This window comes from Leuciscus leuciscus, assembly GCF_965113295.1.
Source record: "Leuciscus leuciscus genome assembly, chromosome: 8".
NCBI lineage: Eukaryota > Metazoa > Chordata > Actinopteri > Cypriniformes > Leuciscidae > Leuciscus > Leuciscus leuciscus.
The window spans coordinates 4,550,068-4,567,580 of record NC_138732.1 but is presented as its reverse complement, the minus strand read 5'-3'; the positions used below and the strand labels follow the sequence as shown (position 1 = coordinate 4,567,580).

Here is a 17,513-nt window from a genome sequence, read left to right as displayed (position 1 = left end):
TCTTTAGCTCCGCCCACACGGCAGACTTTTTGGAGATATGAAGGACGCAATACTACTCTATAGGTACTCAAGATTAACATGAGATTGACTGAAACTGAGTGTTTCACCCCCCCTTTAAGGTTGAGCCACTGTAGTCACTTGGACTATTTTAACAATGTTTCTACTAACTTTTCTGGGTTAGTTTTTCTAGATATCAAAAATATCTTAATTTGTGTTCCGAAGATGAACGAAAGTCTTACGGGGTTGGAACAACATGAGGGAGAGTAATTACTGGCAGAATTTTCATTTTTGGGGGAACTAACCCTTTAATTCCCACGTCTTCACAGCTGAATCATCCATTCATATGATTAAGGAGTGCATAAAAAATGAGTGAGTGAATTCAGACACTGAGTGAGCCGGAAGTAAAGCCGCTTTTGCCTAGTTTGTGCTGTTTAATAATCATTGAGTAGTGATGAAAAGATTTATCTTGAACCCTGTCATGGGAACTATGCTATTTATTAGGGGTGTAACAATATATCGTGTCACAATATTTCACAATACAAAAATGCATCAATGATAATGCCAAATGTCTTGATACCAGTAAAAAGTGGCCGACATTATTTTAAATATATCTAGTCAGTGACAGAGATCAAGCATATTCGTCTAAAATAACTCTATATTTTCATCTTTAGAATCATGAATATTGTTATTCTGGTGTCTCTATTGTCCTGATTGGGTTTCCAGCATCAAGTCCAAGACTATTCATTTACACTACAATGTAATATCAAATTTAGCATTTTAATCAACAGTACATTTTTTGTTAACCTTATTTATCACAAGTCTTGGAGTATCGCAATAATATATTATTGTGAGTTCAGAATCGTGTTATGTATCGAATCGTGACATGAGGGTATCATTACATCTCTAATAAATATTGTTTGTTTACTACTTGTTACTGTTGTTTCATGAAGAAACTGTTTCATTTTTATTAATGGGCATGCGATGTGCTAAAAATGACAATAAAGCTGACGGTTTCATTTAAACCTATAGACGTGCATCAAGACACATCAAGAGTATTAAACTAACTCTCTCTGACTCTCAGCAACACAGTAGGAGCGTCTGCTGCAGTTCTCCATCAGTGTCCAAAGCACACGCACTAGCGGAGGAAGAGGAGGAGAGAGGAGGATATAACGCAAAAACACGAGCGCTCGTCCAGACTTTGATATCTAGAGAGTACGGTGGCCTGTAGAGATGTGCACAAGAGCGAATGACGGTGAATGGTCGTTTACTATGCACAATACTTAGTCAAGATTTTACATAAACGATCCACTTTCAGGCTGTGAAGATCAAGTGGAAATAGATAATGCTGATAATCTCAGATTATCCAAGAACAAGCAGAATTAATCAGCCCATCTGATATGCAAACACTTTCTTACCATGCTTGTAACACAGAGAGAATGTTCCAGAAGGGTGATTCAACAAACAACAAGAAACTGAGAGAGAGCGAATTAATGGTGGTGTGTGTGTGTGTGTGTGTGTGTGTGTGTGTGTGTGTGTGTGTGTGTGTGTGTTGTGTGTTGTGTGCGTAACTGCAGGCAGTGTAGGTGAATTCAAGACATCTGAAATATTCACTAGACTAGAGGAAAACCCACAGCCACAGGTCTACAAAACACACACACAAAAAATCCAGAATAATCTCTAAAACTATATATTACATTTTCATACTAAATATTTTCAGTTTCATATTGCCATAAGGTTGATCCAAATTTTGTAAATCTGGCGCTCTTTGGTAGTCTAGCTATCACCAGATATTGAAACCATAGACTGTAAAAAAAGATGGACGCCCCTTTGCTCTCTTCCATTGGTGAGAAGTGAAGCCGCCAGTGTGCCGATATGGCGCTGACATCTTGGAACTTGAGTCTGCGCAGTAGCGATCTCGGGACCAGACCTGCGCAGTAGTGAGCAGGAAGTAAAGCCGCGAAATCTTTGGATACAGTTTTTTCCTTTGGAAAAAAGATATTTGAAGTGTAATTTAATTGTTTAGTTGGTCTCACGTCTCGTTGAATAACACGGGGATAACATGGGATAACATAGGAATAACATAGGCTTATGACCTATACTAGGACCAGTCACCGGGGGGTGATCGAGACGTTTTGGCTTAACTTTTCAGGGCTTGTGCGGCACACTTGATTGAGACTGAACATTAGTCTGGGGAGTCTGCTCTGTATTTTCTACTGCACAAGAGGTGATCAACGGGCAGAGTTCAAATGACTCTGTACGCAATTGAATAGTCCTTCAACCAATCAGACCAACGATCCGGGTGACGTATTTTGCAGAGCAACACGAAAACTCCAGGCAGGAAACGTGTCAACAAACGTGTTGATCAGCGGATTGCAGAAGAAGCAACGGAATCGAGCAATTTTTGCAGGTTGTGCAAAAAAAACGAAAAACATTAAAGTTAGTGGTATTTACACCCACTCGAGCGATTAGGTTGCTAAAAAGAAGCCATTGAGCATCGTCGAGAGGTTAAAAGGAATTGGACAGAGCCATAACGGCTCTGGAATTGGATTGGATTAAACCCGCCAATAGCGCGCCAGGTGGATAAGCCAGTTTGTGATTGGTTCCCGCAAATTTGTAAAGGAAGCAGCAGAGATAAATGTACAGGTTTCCAGCCTGAGCTGCAGGGCGAAATCAAATCGGCAGCAGATCAGGCTGAGTTTACTCAGTCTAGCTCTTTGGTTAATTTTGACAAAAGTTTATTTTTTATTTTTTATTGTACGAAACTTGGTAAAGGTTTGGTACTTGCTATGTGAACACAAAAAATCATGGACATGCTTCTAAAAAGTTAACCATTCCTGAAAAAAAAGTTGAGCGCATTAGAAATGAATGGGAGACGAATTTCATCTAGTGGAAGCGTTTGGTACTGCAGCCAAACTAAATCTGACTGAAAGCTCATTTTTTGAGTTAACAACCTCAAATTTGGACTGGAGCACAACTTGTTTAGATTTATGGCTTTGATTTTCCTCATGGTTTTAGAGTAAAATGTGTTTTGAAACATATATTTCATAGTAGTATTTTTGTGCATTTTTCATTACAATAAATTTTTTTAATTCTACGACTTTTTTTAGTTCACTTTTTTCCCAGCACTTTGCTCCAAAGCACTTTAAGATTTACCACAGTTGGAAATGGAAATTTCATTTTCAGGTCTTTGCTCAAAAAGTGAATAAATGGATTATAACTACTGCATAAACATAATTTAGCACCATAAAATCCCCTAAAAATACAAAATATTAAATAAAAAACAATACAGACCTAAAATATGGTACATTAATTTAATTGAAATATTTTTTTTTTTTTAAATCTGTCCATTTTGACTGCCACATGAGCAGCACCGTAGAGTTAAGTGATCTTACGGTGAAGACATGTTTATCAATTTATACATATTCAATCAAAAGTGATCAGCTATTCTGAAGAAGCTTCTGTCAGATCAATATCTCACTCTCTGCTTCCCGTCTGAGCCGATCACGGCACACATCAATCACATCTAATGATTTCAATTCTGCACTTACTGCTGCGGTTTAATCTTTTCCCGTCCTGAATTTAATCTACAAACTACATCTCAGAATTATTCATTGCCATCATGGGATCCAACAAAAGTAATTAGTTTTCATAAAGCAAACACTGAAAGGGTGATTAATTTCACACTTATTGTCTATAAGCCGTTCTGCACATGGCGCCTACAAAATTATTTAAATACAGCATGAAAAAATAATTTAGCAAATTCATTAAAATCAAAATAGCTTTCTGCCTCATTTCAAACTGATGCGCTCCTTCACAACTCTAGTATCATCTATAATTCTGAGTTTCCCTGCTTATAATAACGACTTTATTTGGTCATTCAAGTCTTTGAAACTCGTGATTGTGATATTTCTCACTCCACTTGAAGTCTCACTTGAAGTCAGACAATTTTTAAGAGCAATATCCTCTCATTTTTGTCTGCGATACACATCAGATGGTCCATTACCAGTTGTGTAGGAGTGGAACTAAACAGGAAGTGACATCACAAGCACTCTCATTTGGTAAACGGAGTCAAGATGCAAACCTGAAGCTCAAAGATCCCAGACTCATTCATTTACAGGCCTATAGACTGAAGATCTCACGCAAATGAACAAGAACAAGAGAGCGAGAATGAAAGAGTGAGAACTTAATAGGGCGTATCGAGTTTAATTAATGGATCACTGTACAGTTGATTTCATATTTCTCATGCTTTGCCCCATTTTACAAATTTTTACTGCATTGAAGCAGCATATTATTAACAAAATCAATGTGTGACGTCAGCTCTAAAACATGTAAACGATCAAATTTGGATTTGATTGTTTGTTTTTTAATGCCATGCACAACTTCTTTGGCTGTTTTTATGGTGAAAACTATACTTGAGTAATAGTAATATTTAAAAAAATATGTAATTCATTTAGACAATTATGTTTCTCTATAAGAGCACCTCAGTCGTGGAATATTATACCAATTGAAAACCGTACTTCCTACAACATCTTTCCTCGCTGATAAAGGCTTGGCTCTTGAACCGTCAGAAACGTGAACAATTTTCATTCATTTACTGCAATCAGTTGAAAATATTAGTACTCGTTTTAATCTGCTGCTAACCTTTTCATGTCTAATGCCTGCTATCAAAGGTCTTTCCTTGTTATTTTTTTAATTTTGTCTGACATTTTTATGTTTTTAACTTAAAGTGTAACTTGCAGGTTAACCACCACAACCAATTAATGTGTAAATTAAAGTGCTCAATATATATATGTAAAAATGTCTGTCTTAAAATGCGTTAAAATAACATTTATTGGGGTTTCTTCAAAGGTAGCGTGTTTTTACAGCAACTGGGTGATGACGTCATAAAAGGAAGTTGCAACCATACTCTGCTAGACTCCTACTGTTTGTGGCTTGATTATAGAGAACGACTGGGAGACTGAGGAGGTGGGAAACTAGTGTTGTCAAAGTACCGGTACTTCGGTACTGAAAATGTGACGGTACCAGCATTTCTGTAGTACCGGGTATATTCGGTACCCAGTAATAGGCAGCTGCGTTTTAAAGTCGCTTCCATGTTTATCTAAGCGTGGGGCTCCAGACTAACTTTCATTACTATGAGCACTGTAGCCGATATATACCACGATATAGTGTCTGTGTATATTAAACTGCAGAAATACTATTTAAATATTAACCTTGCATGTTCTGTTTGTCTCTGTGTGAATGAATGGCGCAGACGCGCGTGTCATTTACCTCACACACACACACACACACAATGAAGCACGAGTGATGCTCGCGCTGTTTTCAGTCTAGCTGCTGCCAGTCACGATATGATGACATGATGAAATTCATCTCCAGAGCCACTTTGAGTCATTTTACCGTTTCATTTGAGAAAAACTATCGTCATATCATACACGCACAGAAACTCAAAGGTCTACACGGCAACCCGTCAAAATAAAAGTTCGGTTTAATTTTGCGTGCATGCTGCCTGAACCCGTTTGTTTTGCGAATAGCTTACTCTCATTTCTAGTAGGATCACGGTCCTCTTGAAGCCAGCACACACGATTATGTTTACAATTGAGTTATTTCAATATAACTGCTAGCCTACTTGCCATTAGACTACAGTAACTCTAGGCTTGGAGTTCCTTTTATGACGTCACGCCCAGCCTAGTGGAAGGGAGCGGGAGTGCTTAAAACCACTAAAAAGTACCAACTTTTCATATTATATTCAGCATTTTGGTATGAAAAACATACAAAACAGTGGTGGGCGGTTCTTATCTTTATGTTTATTGCATTTTCTTCGAGAAAAATTTTACCTGCAAGTTACACTTTAAACATCTGGACTAAGGGTGGGCGATATGCCGGTAGACTCGATTAACCGGTACAGATCCTGGATACACAGTGTCCTAACCAGACGCGATGCGATAAGTTTCCAGCGACAAATAATTTGTCTGTCCACACTAGCCGCGGCGCGACTGCGAGATGCGTCAAAATCAATCAAAACCCACAGCCGATCAGAACAACGTGTGGGCGGAGTCAGCCAATCAGAACAGTGTGTGGGCGGAGTCAGCCAATCAGAACAACGTGTGGGCAGAGTCAGCCAATCAGAACAGCGTGTGGGTGAAGTCAGTCAATCAGAACAGCGTGTGCGCGGAGTCAGCCAATCAGAACAGCGTGTGGGCGGAGTCAGCCAATCAGAACAGCGTGTGGGCGAAGTCAGTCAATCAGAACAGCGTGTGGGCGGAGTCAGCCAATCAGAACAGTGTGTGGGCGGAGTCAGTCAATTAGAAAAACGTGTGGGCGGAGTAAGCCAATCAGAACAGTGTGTGGGCGGAGTCAGCCGATCAGAACAGCATGTGGGCGGAGTCTCGCAGCACCAGAGAGTAATCTTGACACTCGCAAGAAAATGGATAAGTGCTACATAATCAAATTCACAAATATTACACCATTCAAACATTATTCAAATACATTGGCTGAGTTACTAAACCAATCTTTGTCAAAGAATACACTTGTTTGTTCACAATTTGAATGTTCTTTTTTCCATTTGTTTAATTTCAAGATCTGAGGTGAATTATCCATTGTTGCTTTTACAGTTACAAAAAGCTGGAGCACTAAATGATATTCAAAGTCACATTACACTAGCCTAGAAATCCAGACCTAAATCTGAAAGATTAATGGTCTGTCATCGACTAATGAAACTCGGCCAGCTCGAGGGGCGGCACCAAGCATGCATTTGAAAATCTCACTGCACGCAATTGGATAACACTACGACCAATCACAAAAAGCCCCATACGCTTAGCTACCAGCAGAGCTAACTGGTAGATTAGACTCTTACCGTATCCGGTCGGCAAAACAGAAAAAACGTCCTTCTTGCAAAGGAACGATTCGAGCGCCGTCTTCTGTTCCTCTTCTAGATAAAAAGCCAAGTCTAACTCGTTCATTGTAGCGGCCAAAGCCGTTTCAAACAACTGGTGTTCATCCATAGCCATCTGGCAATGTTTACTAATGACTTCGACGTCACAGCGCTGTCGTCTTCTGTTTAGCTCGCCTCTGGCCCGCCTATATCAGATAACCCGATGTGATTGGTGCAGCTCGGATACAAGGGCATATTTAATGAGCATCATTACTCAACACCAGAGTAACTCGCTGAGCAAATTCAACTTGTGCTCTCGCGAGAACTCTGGATTTCCAAGGTAACATTACATGCTTTTAACATTAAATAAACCACATACACAGTACCTGAGATCATCATTGCCACATTTTGTGTTTGTTGTTCCAGCGCGACGTCGCAGAAAAATAGAAACCGTTTCTAAAATAGAATCGTCGCGTGTCGCCGTCGCGGCTGGTTAGGACAAAAACTCTGATTAACATGGAAAATAACCTTTTATCGCGCGGCACGTGTCGAGTGTAGTTAGGACACGGTGTTTCTTGACGTTGCTGTTCGGTCACAAAAGCTTTACATGCGTTTTTAAGCATCCCGGTTTAAAAACAAGTGATTTTATACCATTAAGGGCGTTTTCACACCTGAAAGTCCGCACCAAGGTCCGAACCAAAGTTCATGTTTTGATACATTGTATACATTAGGTTAGTTTTGGTTTGGTTTCACATTGCAATTATGCGAGCGCACTAATAAACTTTACATGACGTACTTGTGTCCCGTCGTCATCCTCTATATGGGCTGCATCTTGACATTGATTGGTTTGTAAACGGACGTGCGTCTGACGTCAGCGTGTTGTCAATTCGGCGGGTAACTTTGACAAGAATGAATGAACAGACGCATATCGTTGTCACTATACTGTTATTATTACGGCATTACTATACTCGTCGCCAAATGAACGTCCTCGTTGTGCGAACATTTTATCGTCGCCGGCAGGACACAGGACAAATATGTGTGTGCTTTCACTCTAGAAACAAACCAAACCTTTGTTAAGTTTGATCTGGACCGAGACTACCTCTTTTCGTCGGACCAAATTTCGTCTGTTTGGTCCGGACCGTGGTCTGGAAGGGGTTTCACACCTGTGATTTTGATTCGAACCAAACTGAAAAGTCCGAAAATCCGGACCAAACAAGGTAGGTGTGAAAGGGTCCTTAAATGCAATAACAGCGAAAGAGAACTCATTTTGCTAAATGCATGCACTGTTTCTGAACGCCGTCTGAGAGACGAGCTCACGTGAAGCCGCTGCTCATAGAGCGTGCAAGTACTTAACTGAGCACTTTTTGTCACGTAATTGGGCTTGAACGAGCTTACACATACTTGCATGTCAAAATGCCCATCTTTGCAAGTATTCTCGTAAACAGTCATTTATGTCTTAAGTGAATGTAAACAGTTGAGAAAGAAAATGCATGTGTATCAGTATATTGGATCCGTGCATAAAGTGACAGCAGCCTAATAATCCTGCAGGATCCTGCATTAATGTTAATCAAACAACAAAAGAGAGAAAATCTCTCTCTGCTTTTGACTGAATCACTTTTGCACATTTTTATAACACAGTGCAGTGTTTCTTATACATATGATTACTTTATATAATTTATGCGGTAGCCTATTTCTTATATCCAGTGCTTAAACTTTATTAAGGTAGGTCTATTTCAATTGTGTCTTTGTTGTATTGTAGTTATTTGTTGTAATTATTGTAAATATTTCTTGTAATTAGTCTCTTAGTTCATTTAATTGATTGTTCTATGTTCTTATTAAGGATATTTCAAAACCCATTTTTCCTAAAAGATCTAAACCTAAATTTGGATCATGATCAAAAACCTTTTCAAGGGTATAATTAAGGGCTGCACAATATATCGAAATTATCGAAATATCGCAAAAGTACATATCGCGATATAATACTCCAAAACATTACAAAAAGTACTTATGAGCACAGTATGGGCAGGTTCACACAGAACAGGTTTCTGCTGTTAAAAACCCAAGACGCAGGTCAGTGGAACGAAATCAAAAGCATAAGGTCTAGAGGCGAGTTTTTTAAAAGTTGAACTTATTTTAACTTCACCGCAGCGTTAGCTTTAGCAAATAATGGAAAAGTAGAGCAGTGGAATGGAAAAACATGTTCTGTGTGAACATGTAAGCCGCCTTCCGCAGCTTATAAGTAGGCCTATGTGTATAATACCGTACATATATAAGTTATATGTATTTGGCAATATAAATATGGCCAAACACACACAATTGTCAAAACAACCGTCTTGGTGAGTATTGACGTAAACACAGTCAGTAATGTCATGAGTGGAGTAAAGAGTTGAGAAAGTTGAGAAAGCTCTGCAGCTCTTAAAGAGACAGTAGCCTAATAAACCTGCTTCGGTCTGTGTGCTTATTAATGTTAATAAAACAAAAATAGACTAAATCACTCACTGCTATTGACTGACTTTGGCTTTAATAAGAATCAGTATTTAATTCATACAGCCTACATATTTTTACATTTGATTATTCAGTTTCTGTTGTTAAATAAAGCTAATGTAGGATAACCTGAACCCCTGAACCCCGAGGTTTACACTGATGTTAAAATAACACTTCTTATGCTACAGTAAAACACTGCTGTTCACTTTCAGAAGCTGTAGGGATGCTTTCTTCTCACAAAACGAATGTGAAACATGGATGTTGGAACACGTCATTTTCAGTTTTTAAATACATGTACATGTAGTTTACATTTATTTTGCACACTTAAAGCAATATCGGATCGCATATCGAATATAGCATTATTTAACGCACGTTTCTTCAATATTGTGCAGCCCAAATATCATGTTAAAACTATATTCTTTAGAAAATCTGACATTTTTCTAAAAATCTATCTAAAATTATGTCATAATTGACTCTCCCTCAAGTTGTTTCAAACCTATATGAATTTCTTTCTTCTGCTAAACACAAAAGAAGATATGTTGAAGAATATCTGTAACCAAACAGTTGATTGGACCCCATTGACTTCCATAGTATTGTTTTCCTACATTGGAAGTCAAAGGAGCAACTGTTTGGATAGCCACATTATAATATCTTAAGATATTATAAGAAAGAAAGAAATTCATACAGGTTTGGAACAACAACTTAAGGGTGAGTAGCCTAAACGATGACAGCATTTACATTTTTAAGTGAACTATTCCTTTAATGTGTATCTTCCGCTCAGATCACTGTGAACACTGAAGACAGCCAAAACAACAGGTGCTGATCTCTCTCTCTCTCTCCATCTATTCTGTCTTGCAGGTTCTCGGACATGAGCGATGGGTCGGGACCCTTCAGACGTGCACACAAAAACACATCAATTTGCCATCGCCCCGTTACCATGACAACAGTGCTTCCAAGGTAACAGGCGGGAACGGAGCGGGTGTGCGAGTAGTTTCAAACACATATGCATACATGACCCGACATCAAAACACACACACACACACACACACATACACGCGCGCGCGCACACGCACCAGGCACGCTCTCTGCAAGCTGTTAACTCGCTCCACATTAAAAACACTACGCAGCTTCATGAATCATGAGTCACGTAATGCGTGCGTGTTTCTGCGTTTACTTTATTAAACAGCAGAATCACTGGCGTCAGTCAAACGGCACTTGTTGCACAGCTCAGAGAGGATGTGTGTGAGTCATCTAATTACTGAAAACACACACAACACACACGCATGCATGCAACTCAAGGATGCACATACATACAAACACACACACACATGCATGCATGCATGCTATTCAAGGATGCACATACAAACACACACATTCAGGCATGTTATTCAAGGATGCACACGCAGTTTTGAGTCTGGTATATGTGAAGTTCTCGGTCTACCTGTCTGTGTGCGTGCGAGACAGACAGACAGACAGAGTGAGTTCTCGTCTTACCTCTTGATGGTCGTCGCTGTCTCGTCTGTAAGCTCAATGTACCGACAACCGCCCCCATGTTGTAACAGTCGTAAGTGCGTGCGTGTGTGTGTGTGTGTATATATGTGTCCGTCACGTGCGTTTTTATCAGTCGCTCGCTGTGTTTCTCTGTCCAAACATCATTCCGTCTTCTCTGAATCTAATGTGTCGCTCCTGCCTCAAACTGCTCCTTTCTGCCTCGTTTCACCCCTCCCTCCACAAACCCTCGTTCTCGCGCTCTCTCGCTCCTTCTCACATACGCACTTGTTCATCTTTACTCTCCATCTCACCAAAACATGTCTGGATCATTTTATTTTTACCCCCTACATTTATGTGTGCGTAAAAAAATATATTTTGAATGAAAAAAATTACTTTGGGACAATTACGATTTGTTGCAATGAGATTTGTAAATATTTTTGTTTGACATTTTAATGACAATTAAGCACCTTCCCCCTAAAACTATATATTTTTTTAAATCATAAAACAAATAAAGCTTTTTTTTTGGACATTCTAATGACAATTAAGCACCATCCCCTAAAATTAAAAAAATATTAAACTCTTTATATATATATATATATATATATATATATATATATATATATATATATATAACATTTTAATGACAATTGTACATAAAAATAAATAAATGTATACGTGTTATAATTGTGTTTCTAGTTTTTAAAATAATTAAATGTTTTTATTGTAATTTAAAAATATATATATATTTATACATAAATGGAAGACATTTCTGAAGACTTCAACTCATGAATTACAATAATGTGAATCAATATTGAAAATTACAAAATAAAATAAAAACTTAAGTCAGTCAATGCAAAAAAAATCTTAATAAGCCACACAAAAAAATACATTATTCATTTAATTTTTTTATGCAATTCTTTATCAGTTCTTTTTTTCCTTGATTTTGTGAGATTTACCAACTCACACTTCGAAGGCAGATTTAAAAGGTCGATAACATTGACATGTTGCCTTTGAATCATTTAAGCCAAAAATCGAAGACAGCAATGCATAAATCCTTAATGCGCCATCCCAGAATGCACTGCAACAACATTAATGAAAAGTTTCCCCCAAGATGGTGGACAACCTGAGAGAAATATACTGTACATTTTGTTCAATACCAAAAAGTACCCAAAAATAGGTGCGAGTGACGTCTTCTGTTGCTGCCTAACATGCTTTATACGTAGACAGTTAAAGCGTAAAGAGATAAAGTGCATGTTTTCTGATCAATCGTGAGGAAACATCTGCCAAGAACGTCAATGTAAGAGCGCCTAAATGACACCCTCCTGCTGATTCATTAGCATTCCAATGACTTGAAATCACACCGTCGTTAATTATTAATGAACAGTCATGATATGAAATGAAACCACAGGATTAATTAAGATTATAAGCGTATAACATGTAAGGTCTTCTTAAGATAAAAGGTCTGAACCCAAGCAGGGTGGTGATGTGGATGTGTTCAAAACACTGTCAATCAATGCATACGGTTTCATATACGGTTATGAAATATGAGTATGCAGTATATAGTGCACAGTATGCAGTGGCTCTAGACATACGTTTCCTAAAACTCACTCTTAATAATGAAGGTTCTTCATTGGCATCAATGGTTTCTCTCCATCACAGAATCTTTCCATTCCACAAAAGGTTCTTTATAGTGGAAAAAGTTTTTTTTTAGATTATTAAAATGTTCTTCACACTAGACCTGTCGCAATCATCAATATATCGACTTATCGCACCATATATATGCACAATAATATTTTGTGACAATATATCGCCGATTATGTTTACATGATAAAACATCAACAGGTGAAAAAGGCGTCTTTGGGGCGTTATAGTGTTATCTGGATGTTCTGGTATAAAAAATATCTATGGAAGCATATGGGTAGCAATATTCAATTTGAAATGTAATATGAAAAATGACAATGCAATATGTAAAATGGCAATGCATTTCTGTATTTAAATTTGCATTTAGATTGTATGCATTTTCAATTTGCACATTGAATTTTGCTACATTTCATTGCAGGACAAAATGCAATCGCGAGTGTCTTAACTGTGAGTGTAAATGCAATAAACATTTAACATTTTGCATGTTAAAATGCAACTGATAAAGCATTCAAATATGTATTCAATTTACATATTAAAACTATGAAATGGCAAATGTGAATTATATAATATTTTCATTTTGCACCAGACGTTGCACAAATGTAATGGAAAATTGCCATTTTACATTTTGCATTGCCATTTTGCATATTACATTTCAAATTGAATATTGCTACCCATATGCTTCCATAAATATCAGCACCACAGCGGAAAATGGTGCACACTAATAAAAATAGTTTTATCAGCAGATATGGCCTTATATCCTATAGATATTGAGGAATCTGTGCCTTTGTTCATATGAACATCTGACTGTTAAGTAGGGTTTGTGTTTTCAGCAATAGTGTGCACCCTTACTTTACAGAGAAAAATATGTAAATGCAAAATCTTCATAAGTGCCTTTTGTGCATTTGGCAAGTGTGGTTTTTTTTCATTCTTGTTACTTTTCAAGTTTTTTTAGTTAGGATATAAATTTTTTTTTACTCTTAATTTCCATGATCTAAAGAATTAAAAGGTTGTTGTCATTTGAAAGTGTGCATAGGGCTACTTGCATTATTATGCTGTTGTATTATGATTATATATTCAGTGGCATAAAATGGGCTTAAAGGATTAGTTCATCTCAAAATGAAAATTTCCTGACAATTTACTCACCCCAATGCCATCCAAGATTTCCATGTCTTTCTTTCTTCAGTGGAAAATAAATACATTTTTTTGAGGAAAACATTTCAGGATTTTTCTCCACACAATGGACTTCAACGGTAACCAAGATGTTGAAGTCCAAATCAATGCCGTTTCAAAGGGCTCTGAAGTGCTTCAAAGGGCTCTGCATGAATCCAGCTGAGGAATGGGGTCTTATCTGGCGAAACAATACTTTTTAACCACAATTGTTCGTCTTGTGCTGGTCTGCGACACGCCATGTATTACGTAATCACGTTGGAAAGGTCACGCTTCACGTCATCTAAGTTATTTGTCTGTGTACTCCGGTTAAAAAAAGTAGGGAATTCCAACTAATTTTCTCCTCCAACTTCAAAATCGTCCGACATCTGTTTTAATATATTATTATCATTCATTTATTTTTTTTAGTGACCTTTCCAACGTGATTACGTAATACGTGGCGCGTCGCAGACCAGCACAAGACGAACAATTGTGGATTCCTCAGCTGGGATCGTGCAGAGCTATTTGAAGCACTTCAGAGCCCTTTGAAACGGCATTGATTTGAACTTCAACATTGTGAAAGTCCATTGTGTGGAGAAAAATCCTGAAATGTTTTCCTCAAAAAACTTAATTTCTTTTCCACTGAAGAAAGAAAGACATGGACATCTTGGATGGCATATGGAGTAAATTGTCAGAAAATTTTCATTTTGAGGTGTGAATCACCTCAATCCTTTAAACTAATCCTTTAAAATGGCAATAATATCATTTATCGCAACTATTTCTGGGACAATACACTCACCTAAAGGATTATTAGGAACACCTGTTCAATTTCTCATTAATGCAATTATCTAATCAACCAATCACATGGCAGTTGCTTTAATGCATTTAGGGGTGTGGTCCTGGTCAAGACAATCTCCTGAACTCCAAACTGAATGTCAGAATGGGAAAGAAAGGTGATTTAAGCAATTTTGAGCGTGGCATGGTTGTTGGTGTCAGACGGGCCGGTCTGAGTATTTCACAATCTGCTCAGTTACTGGGATTTTCACGCACAACCATTTCTAGGGTTTACAAAGAATGGTGTGAAAAGGGAAAAACATCCAGTATACGGCAGTCCTGTGGGCGAAAATGCCTTGTTGATGCTAGAGGTCAGAGGAGAATGGACCGACTGATTCAAGCTGATAGAAGAGCAACTTTGACTGAAATAACCACCCGTTACAACCGAGGTATGCAGCAAAGCATTTGTGAAGCCACAACACGCACAACCTTGAGGCGGATGGGCTACAACAGCAGAAGACCCCACCGGGTACCACTCATCTCCACTACAAATAGGAAAAAGAGGCTACAATTTGCACAAGCTCACCAAAATTGGACAGTTGAAGACTGGAAAAATGTTGCCTGGTCTGATGAGTCTCGGTTTCTGTTGAGACATTCAGATGGTAGAGTCAGAATTTGGCGTAAACAGAATGAGAACATGGATCCATCATGCCTTGTTACATTTCTAAAGAATGCTTTCAGCACCTTGTTGAATCAATGCCACGTAGAATTAAGGCAGTTCTGAAGGCGAAAGGGGGTCAAACACAGTATTAGTATGGTGTTCCTAATAATCCTTTAGGTGAGTGTAGCCTATATCGCACAACAAAAAGTAGTTATTGTGACAGGCTTATTTCACACTAATACAATTATTTTTTCTTTTAATATCTGAAAGGTTCTTTGGGGAACCAAAAATTGTTCTTTAGGCATCACTGGGAAAACTCCTACTGGAACTTTATTTTTAAGAGTGAAGAAGACTGAACTCACTTGAGACGAGCTCAAGAGTTATCGCTCAAGAGACTTACACAATTATGAGATATGATTCCAGCGGATCATTTATGTAAGGGATAATACAGTAAAATAAGCCCTGATAAGGTGATCCACTATGCATAAGCATGTAGGGGTTTATCTTAATGTTATGATTGCATATGATCCCACTCATTACACAGATACTTGGCTGCACCGACTTGTTCTGCCCAGTTGGGTTTGTGTTGATGAGACATGGATCAAGAGGATGACAAAAACTGCAAGTGCGACATTTTGCATCTTTTATGACAAACACAAGTGGCAAGAGTCTGGCAATTAGAGAAAAGCATGGCCCTGTTTACACCTGGTATTAAAATGTGTTTTGGTCGATCGGATCACAAGTGGACGGCACTAAATACAGGTGTAAACGGGGTCTAAAACGCACTCGACCGGTGTTTGTAACAGTAGTGTAAACGCTCATGTGGTCGAACAGCCTGATTTCACAATCGGTAAAGATTTCAAAACTGCTCTAGTCGACACTGTCACATTATCTAATATTCCATATTTCCATATGCTTACAGTTACCAACAAGAACAAATTCTTAAAGACAACTCATTTAGCAAGTAAAATTATTGGTATCCCTACCCCCTGTTTATCGGATATTGTCTCGACATTCACATTGCGAAAGGCAAAAAAAATCTTAAATGACTCAGAACACCCACTTTATAAATATTTTATCCTTCTGCCTTCTGGCCGTAGGTATAGGTTACCGATGTGTAGAAAGGTAAGAGTTTTGTTCCTGTATCTATACGAGCTCTAAATACATAGGAAATCGGCCACTGATGCGACAGGTATGCTCTCTCTCTCTCTCTTTTTTTTCATATATGTTTATTTGTTCATGTTGTTAATATGTTATGTGTGTTTGTATTTGTATTATGTATGCACCTATGGTGGAAACAAATTTCCTCTTGAGGACAAATAAAGGAAAATCTGAAATCTGATTTTGCGACGGAACTTACCGAACATCTAAAACAATGCTGTGTTTTGGGATAAATGCGCTCAATATGTACATATGATGGCATTTTGACCAGCTGAGAACTCGTGAAGAGCTTATAAAATGTCACACACATAAACACACACACACACACACACACAAACCAAGATGGTTCTGACGCCTGTACCGAACTGTGATGGGAAACATCACGACTATAACGAGAAAAAACAGGTATGCTTGAGCGTTCTGTCCTTTTTAGGGTCAAATCTTCCTGTTTTTGTTTCGATTACATGTCTTTGGTCCGAGTTGCGTTCATATTTCATTCAAACCGCACCAGAGTTCGTTTGGAAGTGGACCGAGACTCATCTTTTCAGCGTCAGTGAGCTCCAGTTCGGATGGCATTTTAAATCATTCACACGTATCCAAATGAAGAGCAATCGCACCAGGGTGTTTTAATCCAACCAAACATGTCAAACAGGCTTAGGCGTCCTTACTAACATCGTTCCCAGTACCTGCGGTGATAGTAGTTACAATAACTATGAAAACGTTCCTCCGGTGTGAAAGCCCATTTAGACAACTACTTTTCTGGATGATTGGTCTACTAGAAAAAATTATATTTGTGCAAACTTTACTACATTAAATAAAATAAAATGTAAATAAATCAAACAAATAAATGTATTAATGTATTACATTAAAATAATTAATTTATTAAAATTCATTAAAGTAAATAAAATAATTAAATACAATTTAAGTTTAATAAATTAAAATTAATATTCATTAAAATAAATAAATAAATAAAATCATTTAGATGCAATATTTTAATTTAAGGAAAAAGAAATAATCTGGTGTCATACGAGAAACATGAAACTAGTACAGCTGTACAAATCTGTTGTCTGGAATAAGAGGCACATAATAAGCTTATTTAATAATTAAAAACATCATAAAGCTCTAAATAATGTGGATTGTAAGAATGTTAATAACTGAGATGGATGGATGGATGGATGTACACGAGGTTTCACGTGTTCCTCCAACAACTGAGAGATGAAAAGGTGGATCCTTTCCGAAAGACAGAATTACATAAATCTGAATGAAATACTTCCATATAGCGAAAAA

The 17,513-nt window shown here is 37.8% G+C and overlaps 1 protein-coding gene across 5 annotated transcripts in view; it reads right to left on the bottom strand.

Annotated features, from left to right (window-relative positions):
• Nucleotides 1-17,513, bottom strand: part of kcnip1a (Kv channel interacting protein 1 a) — a 77,283-nt gene that overhangs the window by 23,307 nt on the left and 36,463 nt on the right. For 2 of the 5 annotated variants that reach the window (XM_082177171.1, XM_082177172.1), the window contains exon 1: nucleotides 10,847-11,040. The exons of the other annotated variants lie outside the window; for them this stretch is intronic. In XM_082177171.1, the coding sequence (XP_082033297.1) occupies nucleotides 10,847-10,904 (58 nt within the window). In that variant the 5' untranslated portion in view covers nucleotides 10,905-11,040. Of the gene's footprint in view, nucleotides 1-10,846; nucleotides 11,041-17,513 lie in introns of those variants that run through there. 5 annotated transcript variants of the gene reach the window in all.